The 20,114-nt window shown below is 42.9% G+C and overlaps 3 protein-coding genes across 5 annotated transcripts in view; 2 read left to right on the forward strand and 1 right to left on the reverse strand.

Moving 5' to 3' along the window:
• The window catches only part of LOC121400994 (WD repeat-containing protein 91-like), a 1,149,255-nt gene that overhangs the window by 1,063,118 nt on the left and 66,023 nt on the right, over positions 1-20,114 (forward strand). The window lies entirely within an intron of this gene.
• Positions 6,699-11,644, reverse strand: LOC121401014 (interleukin-17 receptor A-like). The gene is made up of 5 exons (XM_041585420.1): positions 11,088-11,644; positions 9,656-9,799; positions 8,474-8,600; positions 8,149-8,195; positions 6,699-7,425 (listed from the first exon to the last, which is right to left on the reverse strand). Exons 2-5 carry the CDS (start codon positions 9,710-9,712, stop codon positions 7,366-7,368), a joined length of 291 nt encoding a protein of 96 aa, XP_041441354.1. The 5' UTR covers positions 9,713-9,799; positions 11,088-11,644; the 3' UTR covers positions 6,699-7,365.
• LOC121400984 (lysine-specific demethylase 7A-like) lies at positions 13,628-18,283 on the forward strand. Of its 2 annotated transcripts, none has more exons than XM_041585351.1 (7): positions 13,628-13,760; positions 13,843-13,940; positions 15,757-15,917; positions 15,999-16,189; positions 16,513-16,592; positions 17,230-17,497; positions 17,640-18,283. In XM_041585351.1, exons 1-7 carry the CDS (start codon positions 13,643-13,645, stop codon positions 17,732-17,734), a joined length of 1,011 nt encoding a protein of 336 aa, XP_041441285.1. In that variant the 5' UTR covers positions 13,628-13,642; the 3' UTR covers positions 17,735-18,283. The 2 variants fall into 2 exon arrangements, with proteins under 2 accessions (XP_041441285.1, XP_041441286.1); XM_041585352.1 differs by having other exon boundaries at positions 15,760-15,917.

The raw sequence follows: 20,114 nt of genomic DNA on the forward strand, positions 1-20,114 counted from the left end.
ACTTTATGCCATTCACGCACCAATGGGGGAGAGGAGTCCTTCCAATGCAAAGTAAGCCCCCTTCTGGCTTCAAACAGGGCTTTAGCAATAAAAGTTTTAGTATAAAAGTTCAAGTTGGTATTCAAGTCCAATGTTAGAAGACATGACCTGGCTGTGCAATTACTCCACCCAGCGATTCCTCTGGTCAACCACACACTCCCTCCCAGTAATCCTTGAGCTTTGGGCAACTCCACAGGGTATGATCCAGGGTGGCTATCTCCTCATTGCATCTCAAACATATTGGGGAATGCAGAACTTTCATTACATATAACCTCTGTACCGTATAGTAGGCTCTGTGTATTAGGTACAGCTGCAGCATACCGTGCCTCAGTCACATAGAAACCATGCTAGGTGTGGCCAGCACCCAAGACCATTGGTCATCTGTGATCACCCCTAAGTCATCTTCCCAGGCTTCCCTGGAGGGGATTATAGAGTCTCTGTGGAGAGGCTTATGCAACATTTTGTACAGGGAAGATACTTTTCTCTTTTTAGCAGGATCTACTAAGAGATCTACCACTGGGGAGTTGGCAATGGAAATGTTGTCCCTGGTGGATTGTCTTGTCAGGGCAGTACCAACCCTATGGTGCATGAGCCATTGGAATTGGGGGAGCTGCGTTGTGGCCTGCGACTCTTGCAGGGGTCTCACCCTACCAGACTCCCATAAGTCTCCTATCGTGGTGAGGTTTAGCATCTGCCAGATTTTCGGAGGGTTTATGGAGACCAGGTGCGGGAATGTATTGTTACCCCAAATGGGCGTTTGCGGGACTAGGTGGCTGAACTGAATTGTACTATGTGCCGTTCGTAGGACTTTGGCTTGCACTATGATTACTGGCGAGGATGGTTTACCAGGTTTTTTGACCAGGAGGTCTTGCCACGGGGAATCTAAGTTCCCGGTTATTGATGCTCAAAGATTGTACAGAGGTGGAGAGATATCCTGGTGTATCATAGGGGAGATATGCGTGAGTTGGGCACCTAAAAGATACACTACAAAGAGTGGTGGTAAATGGAACATTTTCTAATTGGACCAGTGTTGTTAGTGGAGTACCGCAGGGCTCTGTACTAGGTCCCTTGCTTTTCAACTTGTTTATTAATGACCTGGAGGTGGCCATTGAAAGTACTGTTTCTATTTTTGCAGATAATACTAAATTGTGCAGAACTATAGGTTCCATGCAGGATGCTGCCATTTTCATATTTGGGGTGATTTATCTTGATACTCAATAGTATGTGGGACATACAATGCCGCAGGGTGGAAGTTTTGAGGTGATCTTTGGAAATGTCACCAAATTTGCCAAATTAAGGAACGTTTTGCAGCTTGGTGCTCTGGAGTAGAAAGACATGCATATCCAATTTGGATTCATGAGAATGTGTACTTTCCGAAAATATATGGTTTTCTGGGGTCAACTTACTTTTTTCTAACTTTGCCCCCCCAAAAACTATGGAAATGTGTTGATTTTGCAGTACCTGAAATGACAGACCATATGGGGGTCATCCTTTTGGGGCCCCTATATGCCACGTGCTTGGGTACACCTATACATATTGGGCATCAAACTGTTCAGAGGACCCTAGGCTTTCATATTTGGGGTGATTTCTCTTGATACCTAAAAGTATGTGGGTAATACGATGCTGCAGGGTAGAAATTTTGAGGTGATTTTTGGAAATGTCACCAAAATCACCAAATTTAGGAATGGTTTGCGGCTTGGTACTTTGTAGTAGAAAGACATGCATACCCAATTTAGATTCGTGGCAATGTGTACTTTCCAAAAATATATGTTTTTTTTGGGTGAACTTACTTTTTTCTACATTTGCCCCCCTCAAAATGATGTACATGTGTTGATTTTGCAGTACCTGAAATGACAGACCATATGGGGGTCTTCCTTTTGGGGCCCCTATATGCCACGTGCTTGGCTACACCTATACATATTGGGCATCAACCTGTTCAGAGGACCCTAGGCTTTCATATTTGGGGTGATTTCTCTTGATACCTAAAAGTATGTGGGAAATACGATGCTGCAGGGTGGACATTTTGAGGTGATTTTTGGAAATGTCACCAAATTTAGGAATGGTTTGCGGCTTGGTACTTTGGAGTACAAAGACATGCATTCCCAATTTAGATTCGTGAGAATGCATACTTTCCGAAAATATATGGTTTTCTGTGGTGAATGTACTTTTTGACCCCCCCCCCAAAACGATGTAAATGTGTTGATTTTGTAGTACCTGAAATGACAGACCATATTGGGTGTCTTCATTTTGGGGCCTCTATATGCCACATACTTGGGTACACCTATACATATTTGGCATCAAACTGTTCAGAGAACCCCAGGCTTTTCATATTTGGGGTGTTTTACATTGATACCTAATGATGTGTGGGAGATATGATGCTGTAGAGTGGAAGCTTTAAGTTAATTTTTCCAAAAATTCACCAATTTCTATAAAACATTATAACTTTAGGAAACAAGCAGCGCTTTGGAAATTTGGTAGTGTACTGCTTGTAGATTTTGATCTATACAAGTGAGAAATCTCAATAAAAGTATATATATTTGGTATTGCCGCGTTCAGGAGACATAGACCTTTCTAAATCGGCTGTGTTCTTGTACATAAAATAAATGATGTTTCTGATATTTGTGATTGTTCTTTGTGAAACATGATTTTTTTCATTTTATTAGACACTTAGAAGCCTATATTTCTTTACAGAAGTAGAATTACACCAAAATTCTTGCATATTGTGAAAAAAACAATATATTGTTTTCCTGGGTAAACTAAAAGAACCCCCAAGGAAAGGCCCTTAAAGTGAAAGAGTGCAAAATGTCTAAAAACTGCTTGGCAGTAGATGTTCGCATCTAGGACAAAACGGCTGGCAGGGAAAGGGTTAAAGATATTGTTTTACTATAATACACAGAGATAACACAATGGAACACTAGTGACATCTAGTGGTTGAATTTTATTATGACATTAAATTTATATTGTACAAAGTTTGCACCAATCACATTAATTATGTCATTAATGACGTCATCTTGGCGCTCTTTTTTGAAAGTTTTTTTGTATTTATATGACCACCCATTCACTTACAATTTATCCTTGATAAAGGCCCCAATGTGGGCCGAAACGTTGGATACACGAGTGATATGAAAAATAAAACGAATTTGAACACTTCAAAATCTGGTGTGCTGGTCCATTTTGAAGGCTACATATTTCTTTAGACCATAGAACCCACGAATGTAACAGCAGAAAGAGTGCAGGTACTATCTGAACATTTATATATATGTATATGAAAGTGTGATGCAGCTAGCAGCATAATGTCATAATGTTCTGTTCTGAGTGAGAGAGTGGAGATGAATTCTGGTAGCTCGGTGCAGAGGGGAAAGGAACTATGGCAGCGCAGAAGAGGGCTAAGACCCCAGACAAGATACTGTAGGTACATTATGCTTTCTAATATTCCACACATCCCATTCCATAGCCGTCCTCCACAGGTCCAAAAAAATAAAAACATTTTCTCAAAGAAGTTGTTCACCTTGAAAAAGACTTTTAGTGTGATGTAAAGAGTGATATGCTGAGACAAATTGCAATTGGTTTTCATTTTTTATTATTTGTGGTTTTTGAGTTATCTCGCTTTTTATTCAGCAGCTCTCCAGTTTCCAATTTCAGCCATCAGGTTGCTAGGGTCCATATTACGATAGCAACCATACATTGATTTGAATAAGAGACTGGAATATGAATAGGAGAGGGTCTGAATAGAAAGATGAGTAAGAGAAAGTAGCGATAACAATAAATTTGTAGCCTTACAAAGCATTTGTCTTTTTAGATGAGGTCAGTGACCCCAATTTGAACGCTGAAAACGCTGAAGGCAAATAATTCAAAAACTATAAAAAATTAGCCATTCTATAACATATTAAAATTTAACTTAAAGGTGAACAACTCCTTTAACCCCACCATTGCTGGTCCAACTGTTTATAACCTCCTCAATTAGCCAGCAGCAGTCAGTAACTTAACCCCACCATTGCTGGCAGAAACCTGACATCATCCGTCTCCCCAAAAGTGACCCTGGGGTGCCCCAGGACCAGGTTTGTCAGGATGAATGAAATTCAGTTATTAATCGACTGCCATGGATGTTCCCAGCTGGTTCCCAGGAACATTCCTCTGGACCATAGCCTTCCCAATCACCCAGACCTCTGGGAAAACTAGAGTCGAGGATATTTGAAATAACAAATTCCTCTTCTCCGTCCACCAAAACTGGTCGAGGAGGCAAATGCTGCTGGGAAGGAAATCTGCTGTGGATATAAGGTTTGAATAGAGATACGTGAAAGACACGATGGATCTTTAGAGAAGGAGAAAGTTCTAGGCGATAAGTCACAGGGTTTATTTGAGTCGCAATATGGAAGGGTCCCAAAAATCTGATGTTTTTTGCTGATAACCAAACATGATTGTCTGCAACATAAGTGTATTTGTCTCTTCTCTTAGAATTGGTGTTTGCAAAATTAGAAGAATGCGAAGAAATTCAAGCGTTTTCCTTAATGGAAGAAGATCTTCCTGACATGTATCCTATGTTGCTCCAGACAATGGGAGAAAACCAGGATATCATCCAGACATACTATGATAAATTAACCTGGGAGATCACGGAAGATATTGTTTACAAAAAACAGAAAAGTGGCAGGAGCATTGCATAATCGGACTGGTCTCACTAGATCAGGGGTGTCCAAACTGCGGCCCGAGGGCCACATGCGGCCCAGGATGGATATGAATGCGGCCCAGCTTGAAACTCTCAGTTCCAGAGGAAAAGTCATAATAATATAATAATAAATCTATTTAATATCCAGATGCCCCATATTCCAGTGTATAGCTCCATCTTGTTATCCAACTGGCATTGCAGTTCTTTTCTGTGTATTTTCTTTACTTTTACAAATCAAAAGTGTTTGTGTATTTCATGTGTGGCCCCCGGACAATTTTTCTTTTTCCAATGCGGCCCAGGGAAGTCAAAAGATTGGACACCCCTGCACTAGATAGTCAATAGGCCATAGTGAGTTTGAAAAAATCTGTTTTCCACTCTTCTCCAAAACAAAAGGCACCCATACACATGCAGATAGAAGATGCCGACAGATTAAGTTGGCAGCTTTTTGCCCAGTGTATGGGGCACTCCGACGGGTTTCCCCGATCAAAATATGTCCGAAAGTCCCTCCGACGGCCCGTTTTTCCTCATTATGATCCGATCATTGAGCCCTAAGGCCCACGATCAGATCAGCAGATATTGCCAACCTCAAGGTGGGAATATCAGAGAGAGATTTGCTCATTTGGTGACCCTGCCAAACGAGTGAATCTCCATATTTAGGCCAGCTTAATCGGAATTAGGTTATAGGCCCCATTTATGTCCATCTTAGTAAAGATTTAAGCTGTGCTCAGCCAATCAAGGAGTTGGAGAATAAGAGGGAGCGGATGATGATTTTTAATAGCCGTGCAATTTAATTCCCTATAGTCTGTACAGGGTCTCAAGGACCCGTCTTTTTTCTTCAAAAAAAAATTTAGAGCACCTGCAGGAGAAGATGAGGGGCAAATTAACCCTTTTTCAAAATCCTCTTGAAGTTATGTTTTTAATTCTTTATGTTCAGGTGTGGAAATATTAAATATTCTTCCATAAGGGATTTTAGTTCCTGGAAGTGATCCCATGAGCTTTATGGGGAGGCATATGATTCTACCAAAACAAACTGGGATTTTAAAGGAGAAGGAAAGTCGTTTAGCACTTGGGGGTGCCAAAGCTTAGGCACCCCCAAGTGAATGTATTTACTTACCTGAAACCCCGGGGTTATTCCAGTGAGCACCACGGAGCACTCCTCTTCCAGCTTCTTCTTTCTTCGTGCGGCTGCGCATTAGAGTGAAAAGTCGAACTTTAACTAAAAAGTCAGCTTTTTCATTCTACTGCGCATGAGTCTGTCCTGGGAAATTTGAAGAAAGAAGAAGCTGGAAGAGAAGTGCTCCGTGGTGCTCACTAGAATAACCCCAGGCCGGTGCAGTTTTCTGCTGATAGGAGCACCGGCCCGGAGTTTCAGGTAAGTACCCCCACCCCCAAGTGGGACTTTCCTTCTCCTTTAAAGGAACAGTTCAGTGTAAAAATACAAATTAGCTAAATATATAGACTGTGCAAAATAAAAACTGTTTCTAATAGAGTTAGTTAGCCAAAAATGTATTGTATAAAGGCTGGAGTGACTGGATGTCTATCATAATAGCCAGAATCCAACTTCCTGCTTTTCAGCTCTCTAACAGTTAATCAGCGACTTGAAGGGGGGCCACATGGGACATAACTGTTCAGTGAGTTTGCAATTGATCTTCAGCATTCAGCTCAGATTCAAAAGCAGTTATGTCCCATGTGGCCCCCCTCAAGTTACTGATTGGTTACTGCCCGGTAACCAATCAGTGGAAACCAAGAGAGCTGCAAAGCAGGAAGTAGTGTTAGACATCCAGTCACTACAGCCTTTATACATTCAATTTTAAACTATATTGGAAACATTTTTTATTTTGCACCTATCTATTTAACCAGTTTTTATTTTTATACTGAACAATTCCTTTAAGAAAGTAACATTCCCATTTTACCCAATGTATATCAGGATTACTTTTACTTAACCAAGGGAACCGTAAGATAAAATCAAGCGAAAGAGTTGGGAGGACATCAAAGCTTACTTTTTCTGAATGTTCTTTATTTAAAACATAAATAACATCCCTGGCTTCAGAGAAAACAGGACCAGAATGCAACAGGGTGCTATCCACCCCTTCTATCGAAATAGGATAGGGTTTGGTGGTTAGAGACAGTCCTGCTTGAGATGGAGTGTATTAATGCTGGACACTAAATCTTGCGTGCCTTAGTCTGCAAGAAAATAGTGAGGCTTAAGCGTTTAGATTTCCGAGCCAACTGAAGATTACTTGCCCCACTCTTTCAGAAGCATTACCTGAATGAGTGTCCTTTGATTTTGGGCAATCATTTTCTTGCCTTTCAGGCTGCAGCAAAGTGGCCACTCTTTGTACAGTAAAGGCTTCGTTTGTTAGACTTTCTGATGTCCTTTTCCTTAGCAGACAAGGGGCTCTTCACAAATCCTAACTGTATAGGCTCTTCAGCACCTGAGTGAGCAGTAGGACCAGAAGGGGTAGCAAAGGAGTCAGACTAAGGGGTAAAAGATTTACTCCTCTTCTTTTCTTCTTGCCTTTCTGAAAGACGTAGATCAATCAGACATAACTTGATGAATTCAGCAAGGTCTTCTGGAGTTACTACCCCTTCTAAAATGAAACCTTTGTGCAGCAGGATTCCATTTAATATCTGCTACCCATCTCCTGAATTTTGCGGCATATTCAATGACAGAAAGGTGGCCTTGGGAAAGATTCAGGAGAATGAGCTCCGCTGTGGCAATGCTGTCGGGATAATCAAAAATAATTGCTATAGCGGCTAAAAGCCCTCATAATCAGTAAGCAAGGGGCTATTATGTTCAATAATTGGGGAGGCCCAAGCTTAAGCTTCCCTTTGCAGAAGAGTTAACATAAAACACCACTTTGAGGGAGTCATTAGGAAATTATGAGAGGCTGCAAATAAAAAAAGACTCGCATTGGTTTCTAAAATTCCTAAAACACTTTCTGTCTCCTGTAAATTTCTCAGGTAAGGGCATCTTAGGAACAGGGGCTTCAGCAATAAATGAAGCAGGTGTCCATTGGGCTATTTGTCCTTGAAAATGCTGAACTTGGGTGTGTAAATCCAACATCACTTGAGCCATAACATTAATCCGCTGACTTTAAAATGTCTTGCTCTGCCCCAGCAGAATCCATAGAGGCCTGAGCAATGCTAAGGCTCAGACCAAATCCATTTATTACCTCCCTATCTCCACATACAGATGGAGTGATACAGATGGATCATCCAGCCAAATAATAATGTAAAGTACCAGAAAGGGCTGACAGTGCTCTGAAGCTGTGATCTACTTACCAGCTTGTAGTCTACTGGTAGATCAAAATCTACATAGACACGCACACATCTTCTTTACTACTAACAGGCTTGACCCCCCCCCCCCCACTGAGCTAATGGTTAAGTAACTGGCCCCACTGGATTTCTCACTTTCAAGGTAGACAGAGAACTGAAGAACATACCGTGCTGGCAAAAGTCTTCATTTTACTCATCCTTTTGTCTCTGAACCCTGCAAAACACAAGACATTAGATCAATATAAGGCAGATCTTAATGAACTTCAGGTCCATGCAGTCTATTCTCAGGGGGTGCTGGTATCTGAATTTATTTTCTAGGGTTGCCTAGCGAACATCTCCAAAAGACTATGGGAAAGGAGGTTTTACGATAAGCAACGGCAGGGATTTGTCACTATAAGAGCCTATAAAATAAGTCCAAGGCTTTTTTTAGTAAGGAAACAGGTAGTAACGAGAACTAACCAGTGTGGCCAGGGAGACTGAAACACGACTTACCTGGTACAATGATAGACATCTCTTTACTGTTCCTAAGGTCGGAGTTAACCAGCCTGGGCAGGTGCTGGACAGTCACATCATACATTTGCTCGGGATCAACCTTAAAGTTGCTGCAGACAAACTGCCACTGAAATATGAGAGAAGAGAGGTCCCTGTGACTGGTACAGACATTTAATGAACCTGATTAAGACTTTCTAACCCTTATTGTCAGACATCAGCTGCTGAGGGAACTGGTTTTTGAAGTGAAGTTGGACACACAGATGCAACAGAACCAGTCAGCACTCACCCCAAATCTCCTCCTAACTGGCCTTCAGTCTGGACCCCCTTAGCTCATAACAAGGTTACAGATATATAGAAACATTGGGGTAACAGTCACCCTGCTATAGTTCCAGGGACACTCAGGGTACAAATAAGCACTCACCCCAAATCTCCCCCTAACTGACCTTCAGTCTTGACCCCCTTAACTCATAACAATATAGTAGTAAGACAAAACAGAGGCGCCAAAAAAAAATAGCTAAAAGCACTTAAAAACCCAATGGGTAATTCAGAGGAGGTAGTAATGAACTAACCTCCTCCAAGCAGACACCTCTGAATTACCCATTGGGTTTTTAAGTGCTTTTAGCTATTTTTATCCTTTTGGCGCCTCTGTTTTGTCTTACTACTATATCGAGTCCACCCCGAGTGGAGGGGTATAATCCCCTTTTTTTTCTTCTACAGAGAGCGACGTAAACCTGGCTTGTGAGTATTAACTTGTTTACTCTACCATTACTCCCTGTAAAAACATATTTCACTATTGGGGCTCTTGGTGTTCCTTTTTGTCTCCTTAACTCATAACAAGGTTACAGATATATGGAAACATTGGGGGAACATTCACCCTGCTATAATTTCAGGGGTACCCAGGGTACAAATAAGCACTCACCCCATATCTCTCCCCTAACTGGCCTTCAGGCTGGGACCCCTTAGCTCATAACAAGGTTACAGATATATAGAAACATTGGGGTAACAGTCACCCTGCTATAGTTCCAGGGGTACCCAGGGCACAAATAAGCACTACGATCATCCCCTCCACCCCATCCAGTTTAAGCCCAACACCCATGGAGAGCAGTTTGTTGGTGGTTGCACAGGTTGGATATTACATTGAAGCAACTTATTTCTAACATTTCCCCTTTATGTGACACTCACCATCAGGGGCCACTGTCCAGCTGATTCTGAACACTGGCACGGGGTCCCCCGACTCATTCGCTTCTACCACAAGAACAACTTCTAAGTTAGAGGGAGATGGAGTCCATTGACTGAGGTGGATCCAACTACTGCCAATGCAATTGCCTGGCAAAGAAGAGGTTAATCAGTACAGATCCCAGTCACAGGGCGATTTTAAAAACACCAAAAGCACAAACAAGAAAGAGTTAAATTACTTATTGTTCAGAACTGAGCACATGACCTCCTGAAAAATAGAGATGAAATAGTCAGAACAGGAAACCCCCCCAGTGGTTAAAGCAGAATATCAACGTCTTACAAAAAGTATAGAGCTGTAGTTCCCCTTTATTTCCTGCAAACCAAACAGGGATCATTGTGCACGGTCTATTCGGATTGTCAGATTCCCATCAGATCAGAAATGGAAGGAATAATCTCACTATGATCTGGATACTGGAAACTGTACCATAATAGTAGCCAGACAGTCTTTTTAAAGGAGAAGTTCACCTTTAAATAAACTTTAATAGATTGTGAATGCACCTGTTCTAAGCACTTTGTCAACTGGTCTATACTTTTTGATTTTGCATAATTTATCTGGAATTGTTAATCTTATAATGATCAGCCTCTAACTGAATATTTCTCCTGGTTGTCAGGGTCACTGACCCCAGGAACATCAACTTCCATGCTAACTTCCAAATGGCTACATGAATGTTAGGATTAGTAGTAAATTTGACATTTCTCTGGTCAGTTCTAAATAGAGCGACGTCACATGACTTTCCATTATACCGAGGCCCCAGCCAGAGTTGCCCTGGGGTGCAGTCTCATGGAACATTCACTCAAGGAAGATTCCGTATTCAGTTGTTTATATTCTCTGCACTGCTGGCTCCGACTCTTGAAACAACATAGCAGATGCCATTCGATTGTCAGAGCTGAGGAAGAACAGACTTCTGCTAAAACTGCTTCATGAGTCAGAACCAGGCAACAGAAAGAAAGAGATACTGCGTTTGTGAGTCTTGGTCACTTCATGTTGTGTGGCACATTATTTCAATGTCTTGGTGCTGAGTTATAAAAAAACAAATAAAAAAATTCAAATTTAGTTCATTCCAGTAATCATTACTTGAGGATAGAAAATATGTTTATTAAAGTTTAACCCAAAATAAAAGAGCAGCAGTGATTTTCAGCCTAACTGGCGCCCACTGTATGTCCAAATTTGTCCTTGGCATTACCCGCTCCTGTGTTCCTGTAATCACCATCCCCTGAGTTCCCTCCATCACTTGCCCCTGTCCCTCCATCACTTGCCCCTGTTCCTCCATCACTTGCCCCTCTTGGCTGGTTTTAGATCTGGCTGCGGGTTATACTCGGCTCTGGGTCACAGAACAGACATTTGTGCCCCATTCCTTCCCTTCTCTGTGGTACTTACCGGCAGGGAGCAGTTGTAGTCCGAAGTGACAATCCGAAATCCCTGGGCGGGACAGGTAAGAAGCCCCAGCCAAAGAGTGAGCGCCAGTAGCTGCCCAGCAGTGCCCCCCGGTGCCATGATGGAAGCTGGCAAGAGCCAGTACAACAGAACAACACTCAGCCCCTCAGCGCAGCAATTTCACCTCAGCGCTCCCTCATTCTCAGGTTGGGCACGGAACACGCCCTTACACACCTGCCGGCCAATCACGCTTTGCTAATTGAAGCTGAAAGTAGGCGGGTGTGGGCGGGGCGACGCATGCAAATAGGAAGTTCTGGGAAGCAGCGGCCGGGCTGGAAAGTCCCCTGCGAATAATATGCAAATGAGGGGAGCGATGATTGGCCGGGACTTCCTGGCTGGGAGGGAAAGCTGAGCGGAACCACAACACACTTCAGCAGAACCACAACACAAGCCGGGGATTTAGCATCTAAACACAGTTCTTACATAGCGTTTCAAATGAAAGGTGAAACTTTAGGCAGGAGTTACTTTAGAGGCGTTACTAAGGGGAGTGGCCCTAGCAATAGAATAGGCGGATTTTAATAAAGGCTTGGGGAGGCTGTGAATTTACCCTGCAGCATTTTATGCAGAGTTCCATGTGTGTGTTAAATTGAGAAAGGATTCATTTGTAAGACTAAAGTAATCCATCCACATTACACTTCCATCCACCTTCCTGGCAGAGGAGTGAAATCTTCAGAATCCGACTCGGCTGCTCTTGCCTGCCCTGTTTCCCAGTGTAAGTTTAGACCCGCCCAACAGGGGGGAGGGGTTACACCAAGAAATCACTGACCTGGAAAGTCAAGTTCAGAGCTGGAGGGATTATTGCTTGGGGCTGAAGCTGACAATGCTGGGATCGTATAGGATATAATACAGGATATAATACAGGATATAGTATAGTACAGTATAGGATATAGTATAGGATATGGAACAGGATATAGTACAGTGTAGTACAGGATATAATACAGTGTAGTACAGGATATAGTACAGTGTAGTACAGGATATAGTACAGTGTAGTACAGTGTCTGTCGATTGGCCCACAGGCTAATGGTATTGGTACTGTAGAGGCCTGTGTATGGCCATATTTAGTCTCTATTTAGTACAGGGAGAAGCACAAGCCATTAATGAGGTTAGAGTCCTATGAATTGGCTGCTGAAGGATCCTGGGTCCTAGCACTCACCACCACTTATATCGGCTACTCCTGCTCTGTCAGGGGAGCTCCATTCAATTAGCAGATATCCTTAGACACGACACTGGGGGTTGGACCTTTATTGATAATTGGAAAGAGCTGCAATTGGCATGCATTATTTATTTAAGCAGCTGCTTGATTAAATAGAGGCAGCCAATTAGATGGCAGCAAAGGGTTATCAGGCCCGGATTTGTGGGAAGGCCACCTAGGCCCGGGCCTAGGGTGGCAGGATTTTAGGGGGGCGGCATGCTGCCCAAAAACACCCACATTGGTTCAAAAACACTGGGGATGCACAGGAGATACAATCTCCATGAAAATTTGCACGAATAAAGGGGAGGGGACAGGGGCGACAAATGGCAGTGGGCCTAGGGGCGTCCGCTATGTAAATCCGGCCCTGAGGGTTATAATACCTCACTGTACCAGCTTTGAAAATGATCCAGTTGTCTCTAATATCTCTTTGGGTCACATGCTGGGGGGTTTTCAGTTTCCCCAAATTGCCTCCTAGGAGTAGAGGTCAACTAGTGTTCGCTTACAGTTCATAATTGGGGGCTCTGTGTTTCTTTTTTTTTTTCATCAATAGTTTTTTTTATTGCATTTTAAAACATACAGTATTCATGCAGTATTACATGGTATCCTGAAACATGTATAAAGCATATAGTTATTCCATATAATGATCTAACGTTGAACTTGAACAATAACCCGAAAATAAAATAAAATAAAAAGTAAAGTAAAATCTACCAATGCATACACAACACCAGTGTGTCAGATAGTCTTAGGCTGAGACCCATTGAGTACAAAAGCATGTTACACTAAGCAGTGATCCAGATTGGCTCTGTGTTTCTTTTAACCAGCTAGGAAGTGATGTCACTCGCTGATGTCATACTAAAAGATCCACTAAATACTTTTCTCCCACAGGAGGAAGGGAACAAGCCGGTCAAATCTCAGGGAATTCATGGCCACTGTCCGATCTCCAGGCCCTCGGACGAGAAACCCTCGCATCATCCCGGGCGGAAAGCGCGGCGACTTTGAGACCATTCCACCAAAACCCCCTCCAACCTTGACATCCTGGAGCATCATACGCGGGAGGTCCTGAAAAGGCTTGAAATGTCCCAGTGGGAAGAGGTTTGTGTTCTTATTCGGCCGAAAAACCGCAGCTTCAGGGGATTCCACCCAAATAAGGGCTCTTACTCACTTGTGTTCTGACCTGCGCTCCCCTGCGTTCTGTTTTTTGGCGTTCAGCCGCAGGGGAGCGCAGGAATAGACGCATGTCATTATTTCAAATGGGGCTGTACTCACTCAGGCGCGTGTAGGCGCCGAATGCAGGTTCAGACGCAACATGCTGCATTTTTCCTGCGTTCGGCGTTCGACGAGGTGGAGGAAGGATATTAAGCAGGAGAAGCCGGGCTCCACGTCGGGGATGGAGGATAAAGCGGAAACACAGAAACCACTTAACAGTAAGTAAAACCCTCCAGGGGGCGAGGTGTTGTTTATTCTCTTTGCTTTATTTACTGATCTTTTCCATCTTTCCCTCCCCAGTGTTCTTTGAAAGTGTCAAGTCGGAGCTCAGGAACGGATCCTCCGAATATTCCGATATTTCTGATTCCGAGGGATCCGAAGACAATTGCACTAACCAGGTATGGGGGGGGGGTTATTGGGAAAAGGAAATGGGATATTGGGGTTACCCCTAAGTTCCCCAACATGTCCGTTTAGGGCAGAGACACGCTCAGATTCGGGGAGATTATTCGCCCGGCGACAAATTGCCTCTTCTTCGTGCGACTAATCTCCCGAACTGCCTCCCGCCGGCTAGAATCTAAATCGTTTTTCCAAAGTCGCCTCATGAGGAAACTTCGGGCGACTTCAGAAAACGAAGCACTCCGAGTGCCATCCTGTCAGCGATTGAGATTCTAGCCGGTGGTAGGCAGTTCGGGGAGATTAGCCGCTGAGCGACTAATCTCCCCGAATCTGAGCGTGTGTCTGTGTCCTTAGTAGGGGGGCAACACCAAATTGGTTGGATTAGCTCGTTAAGTCTTGAACTTCATAGGCAGGTGTGTCCAATCATGAGAAAAGGTATTTAAGGTGACCAACTGCAAGTTGTGCTTCTGTTTGACTCTCCTCTGAAGAGTGACAGCATGGGATCCTCAAAGCAACTCTCAAAAGATCTGAAAACAAAGATTGTTCAGTATCATGGTTTAGCGGAAGGCTACAAAAAGCTATCTCAGAGGTTTAAACTGTCAGTTTCAACTGTAAGGAATGTAATCAGGAAGTGGAAGGCCACAGGCACAGTTTCTGTAAAACCCAGGTCTGGCCGGCCAAGAAAAATACAGGAGCGACATATGCAGAGGATTGTGAGAATGGTTACAGACAACCCAAAGATCACCTCCAAAGACCTGCAAGAACATCTTGCTGCAGATGCAGGTGTATCTGTACATCATTCTACAATTCAGCACAATTTGCACAAAGAACATGTGTATGGCAGGGGGATGAGAGAGAAGCCCTTTCTGCACTCACACTAACACAAACACAGTCGCTTGTTGTATGCAAAAGCTCATTTAGACAAGCCACAGTCATTTTGGAACAAAGTACTTTGGACTGATGAGACAAAAATGTAGTTATTTGGTCATAACAAAAATCGCTTTGGATGGGGGAAGAAGAACACCGCATTCCAATAAAAACACCTGCTACCGACTGTCACATTTGGTGGAGGTCCCATCATGCTGTGGGGCTGTGTGGCTAGTTCAGGGACTACTGGGGCCCTTGTTAAAGTCCAGGGTGGGATGAATTCAACCCAATATCAACAAATTCTTCAGGATAATGTTCAAGCATCAGTCACAAAGTTGAAGTTACGCTGCAGGGGTTGGATATTCCAACAAGACAATGACCCTAAACACACTTGGAAATCTACAAAGACATTTATGCAGAGGGACAAGTACAATATTCTGGAGTCCCCCGACTTGAATATCATGGAAAATCTATGGGATGATTTGTAACAGACTGTCCATGCTCGGCAGCCATCAAATTTAACTGAATTGGAGAGATTTTGTATGGACGAATGGTCAAAAATAGCCACATCCAGAATCCAGACACTCATCAAAGGCTATAGGAGGCGTCTAGAGGCTGTTACATTTGTAACTAAGTATTGATGTAATATCTCTGTTGGGGTGCCCAAATTTATGCACCTGTCTCATTTTGTTAAGATGCATATTGCATATTTTCTGTTAATCCAATAAACCTTGTCACTGCTGAAATACTACTGTTTCAATACGGCATGTTATATATTAATAGAAAGTTGCTCAGCTAATGAGAAAGAAAACTCAGAAGAATTAAGAGGGGTTCCCAAACTTTTTCATATGACTGTATAAGTACGGGATGTGAGTCACTGGCATGCGAATACTAATGAAATACTAATGAATTACTGGTCCTTTAATAAAGAATTTCTCCTGTCTGATCCAGCAGAAACACTTCTCCAAGGAATCGGAAAGCTCAGGTGATGATGATGATGATGATGAGGAGCAACAGGAACCCATTCGTAACCTTAAAGAGGAACACAGTGGGAGAAGATTGCCCTGTGATCCTAATTTCCAATGGTCTGATGACGATTCTCCCCAGAAAAGGTAAGAAATCTTCTCTTTGGTGTGAACTGCTGGGAGTTGTAGTCGTACCTTAGTTGTTAATTGGTCTCTCTCCTTTATTAGTGAATGTCCTACCTCGACCAGCATGGAGCAAGAAGCTGTACAAGGAATGCTCTCCATGTCTGCATTGCACTACCCCACCGCAAAGAGCACAGACTGCAAGACTAGGGGGGGTTACCCCCAACTGCACATCAACGTCTCCCAGGGAAACAGTGAGGAGCATCTGGATTCCCACAGCCCGAAAGCAGCAAGTGGTAAGAATTCTGGTTGCTAGGGTCTAAATTGCCCTAGTAACCATGCATCAATTTGAATAAGAGACTGGAATATGAATAGGAGAGGCCTGAATAGAAAGACGAGTACTTAAAAGTAGCAATAACAATAAAACTGTTTTGCCTTATGGAGCATTTGTTTTTCAGATGGGGGTCAGTGACCCCTATTTGAAAGCTGGAAAGAGTCTATATCTATAACACTTAAATAATGACTACCAATTGAGAAGTTGCTTTGCTTTGGCCATTGTATAACATACTAAAGTCATTTTCGATGAAGAATAGCCGGTTAACGGTGTTGACTTTATCAGGTCCCCACGTGAAAGACAAAGAACTGTCCCCTCTGGACTGGATGCGGCAACCAGATGCTTCCTGCAGAACAAGCCCTCAGGTGAGTGAATTGATCTGTACAGCTTAAAGGAGAAGGAAAGGCTAAAACCAAGTAAGTTTTATCAGAAAGGTCTATATAAATACACCAGTAAACTCTCAAAGTAATGCTGCTCTGAGTCCTCTGTCAAAAGAAACACCACATTTCTTTCCTTCTATTGTGTACTCATGGGCTTCTGTATCAGACTTCCTGTTTTCAGCTTAAACCTCCAGGGCTAGGGCTTGAGCATGCTCAGTTTGCTCCTATCTCCCTCCTCCCCTTCCTGCTGTAATCTGAGCCCAGAGATATGAGTGAGCAGGGAGAGACTCAGGCAGGAAGTGATGTCACAACAAGCTAATATGGCAGCTGCTATCCTAAACAAACAGAGAGTTTCTAGAGCTGTTACTCAGGTATGGTAAAGCATTCTGCAGAATAAATATAGCATTCAGCTTGCACTATTGTGGCTAATCTATTGGCAACAAAATGCCTCCGTAGCTTTCCTTCTCCTTTAACATTAAGAAGCCCCCCATGGTATGTGGGGGTAGGTAGTTTGAGTTCAGGTGGGAGAGGGGTGGGGGATACAGTAGGCACAGTGAGTTCCCAGTCTATATGTGGAGAGGGAGGAGCTACATTATATATAATATAAATCATTCTGTTTCAGGATTCACAAAACCTTCCGAAATCTTTGCGTAGAGAACTTGCGCACGAGGACTACGAGAAGTCGCCGAAGGACCAGCGCTACTTAGAGATCGGCTGTTGGGACTCCGCGGATAAATACGAGTTGAGCGCGAGTTCCGGCGAATGTCACCTGAGCAACGGCAGCCTCAGTCCTACGATGATCTACGGGGACCCCTCGACGACCCTGCCCTTGCACCCCACAAAGAGACCCGCCTCCAACCCTCCTCCTATCAGCAACCAGGCAACTAAAGGTATGTGGGTGTGGCTGGGGTGCTGCCATATATATATATATATATATATACAGTACAGTTATATTATTATTGTTATAACTATTATATAATTATTATTGTTATTATGTATAAAATCGAATTTTCCTCTTTTTACCCGCCATAGGCAAACGGCCAAAGAAGGGCATGGCGACGGCGAAGCAACGCCTCGGCAAAATCTTGAAGCTCAACCGCAATGGCCACGCCCGCTTCTTTGTCTAACACCCAGCCCCCGCATATTCCCGCGCATAACAGTATTGGGGCGACCCGAGGCCTGGAGCTTCTTCCCGTCGCCCGACTCCGCTGAACTGAAACACTCACCCCATTAAGCATCGCCGCAAGAACAAAGATGTCCGCTCTTACACTGTGCCATGCCCACTCAGCAATAACCAGAGGACTCTGGATTCAGGTTTCTGGTTTTCGGGGAGAGGGGCGCCCCATTGACTCCGATGGCTCCATCAGCAGGGGCAGGGGAGGACTATGGTCTTCAATAATTTATTAGTCAGATTTTTTTTTTTAAATATTTATATAAACATTTTTTGTTTGTTTTTGTTTTTTTAGATTTTAAGCAATGTGAAAGTTTTTATTTTATTTTGTTTGGAGGTTTTAATATCTTATTTGCGTGGTGTGAGGCAAAACCACAGACGTGAAGAAAGAGGGGGGTACCATTTAACTTTTTAATTCAGGTTGTAGTCTTAAACAGGGATTTAATGTGTTTTTTTGTAATTATTTTTAAATTAATACAAAATCCATATTTTTATTTTTGCTATCGTTGATGGGTTTTTGTTTTTTTGTGCTGATTTAATTTGATTCTTGATAAGCTGTCGGCGCGGTGGCAGCCAGGTGTTGGTCAACACTGTATTCTGGTTTATTATAGGGGAGGGCGGGCCTTAACAGACGCCACGTAGATCTTCCTGAAAGACGCAAGGGCTACGCCATATTGCCACGGGTTTCTATTATTACCATTTGCCATAAATAAGGATTTGTGTTTTTTTTGGGGAGCATTGCAGGTTCTATGATTTGTGTTGGTGCTATGAAACAAAGGGGAAGTTGAACACAATTTGCGATTCTAAAACTCGTCTCCAAAGAGAAGAAACGACGATACACTAACGACTTTAAAGGCTTCGTTTATATAAATGTATATTTTTTTTCTTTTTGTAAAAAAGCTTTAAAGACGCAGCAGCCTTTTTTTTTCTTTTTATACCAACTAACGAGGATCTCAGGGTAATTAATTGGGAGCATTTAGAAGCACACACAACAAGCCAAGCGTAGTTGTATATCCTTGATTCACGTTGGTGCTCCGTCACTGGCAACCACAAAATAGATTCAAATATAGAATATGTGAATCAAGAAGCAAAGGGCAGAATACCTGCTAATTAGTGTTTATTGTGCTTCTTGATTCACATATTCGATATTTGTTATAGTACAGTATATAAAATACAGCATTTCTAGCAATGCTCTTTTTTAGCTTTAGTTCTCCTTTAAATATTATAATTTATAACCCCCTTAAAGCATCAGTATTTAGCGCAGGGCACGTGTTTCACCAAATCTTTTCCAGGCTGGGACCTTAAATTCTGCATTTCTAGGATACAAATGACTCCCACTTCGGGGGAACCCCTTGCACCCGTTTTTATGGCGGCACAGGGAGATTTTTTTATTTTATTTTAATGCTTAACTGGACATTAAGCTTCAAGGCTGTTACCTCAGATCAATGAACTTATGCAATTTGTGTGTTCGCTCCAGTTGTGCACCAGGAATCCTTCACCTTTTGTAGCTTTTTGTACTTGTTCAGGACAGAGCGACGTGAATAAAATATTCGGATGTACAAACTACCAAAGTACCCCGACAACCCAACGCCAGCTCCTGATTGGCTGTGGCTGGGATTAATTAATGTGAACTGATGAATAGTGCTTATGTATGGTCGGGGGTGGGGGGGGGTTGGTTGAATCCGTGTACCATGGTTTGGGATGGGGTTGTTTATACAGGTGCACTATTGTACTTAATTTGCTGCCACAGAACTGCAGTGTTATTCTGCTTTTGAGAGAGTATTATGCATGCAGAGCCTACTTTAATTAAAAGTGTGGACATTCAATTGGTTGTTTCCCGGCACAGATATTGGCCCTTTTCTATAAGGACTTCTCCTTTTTTGGGCATAGGCTTTGTGGGGTGTAGGTTTCACCACTAGGAGGCAGAACACGATAAAGATTCACTATAGGCCAAAGCCGTACCCCTCTCTCCCCGGGCTAAACCTCCAGTGGGTCATCGTTGAACTCTGGGCTTGGACTAGATAATAAAATTCCCAGCCTATAACTGCATACTGGGCAGCCAATCAGAATATTCTAAAAGGCTAGAGGAAACCGCTAGCTGGAATATTAGCCCATCACAGCATGAGTATCTTCCTAGGGCTATGGAAACAGCCAATCAGAGTGGAGTTTGACTGTTATTTATACGGATCCTGTTGAGTGACAGGCAGGGGATGGTAACTAAATGGGACTTCACTTGAACATAGCGGTGCCACCTTTGCTAGAATTATATATAATTATATATATTTTTTCTGCATTTTTAATAACATTGACTTTAAGCAGCATTTTTACTGACCAGG

Source organism: Xenopus laevis, chromosome 3L, assembly GCF_017654675.1.
Source record: "Xenopus laevis strain J_2021 chromosome 3L, Xenopus_laevis_v10.1, whole genome shotgun sequence".
NCBI lineage: Eukaryota > Metazoa > Chordata > Amphibia > Anura > Pipidae > Xenopus > Xenopus laevis.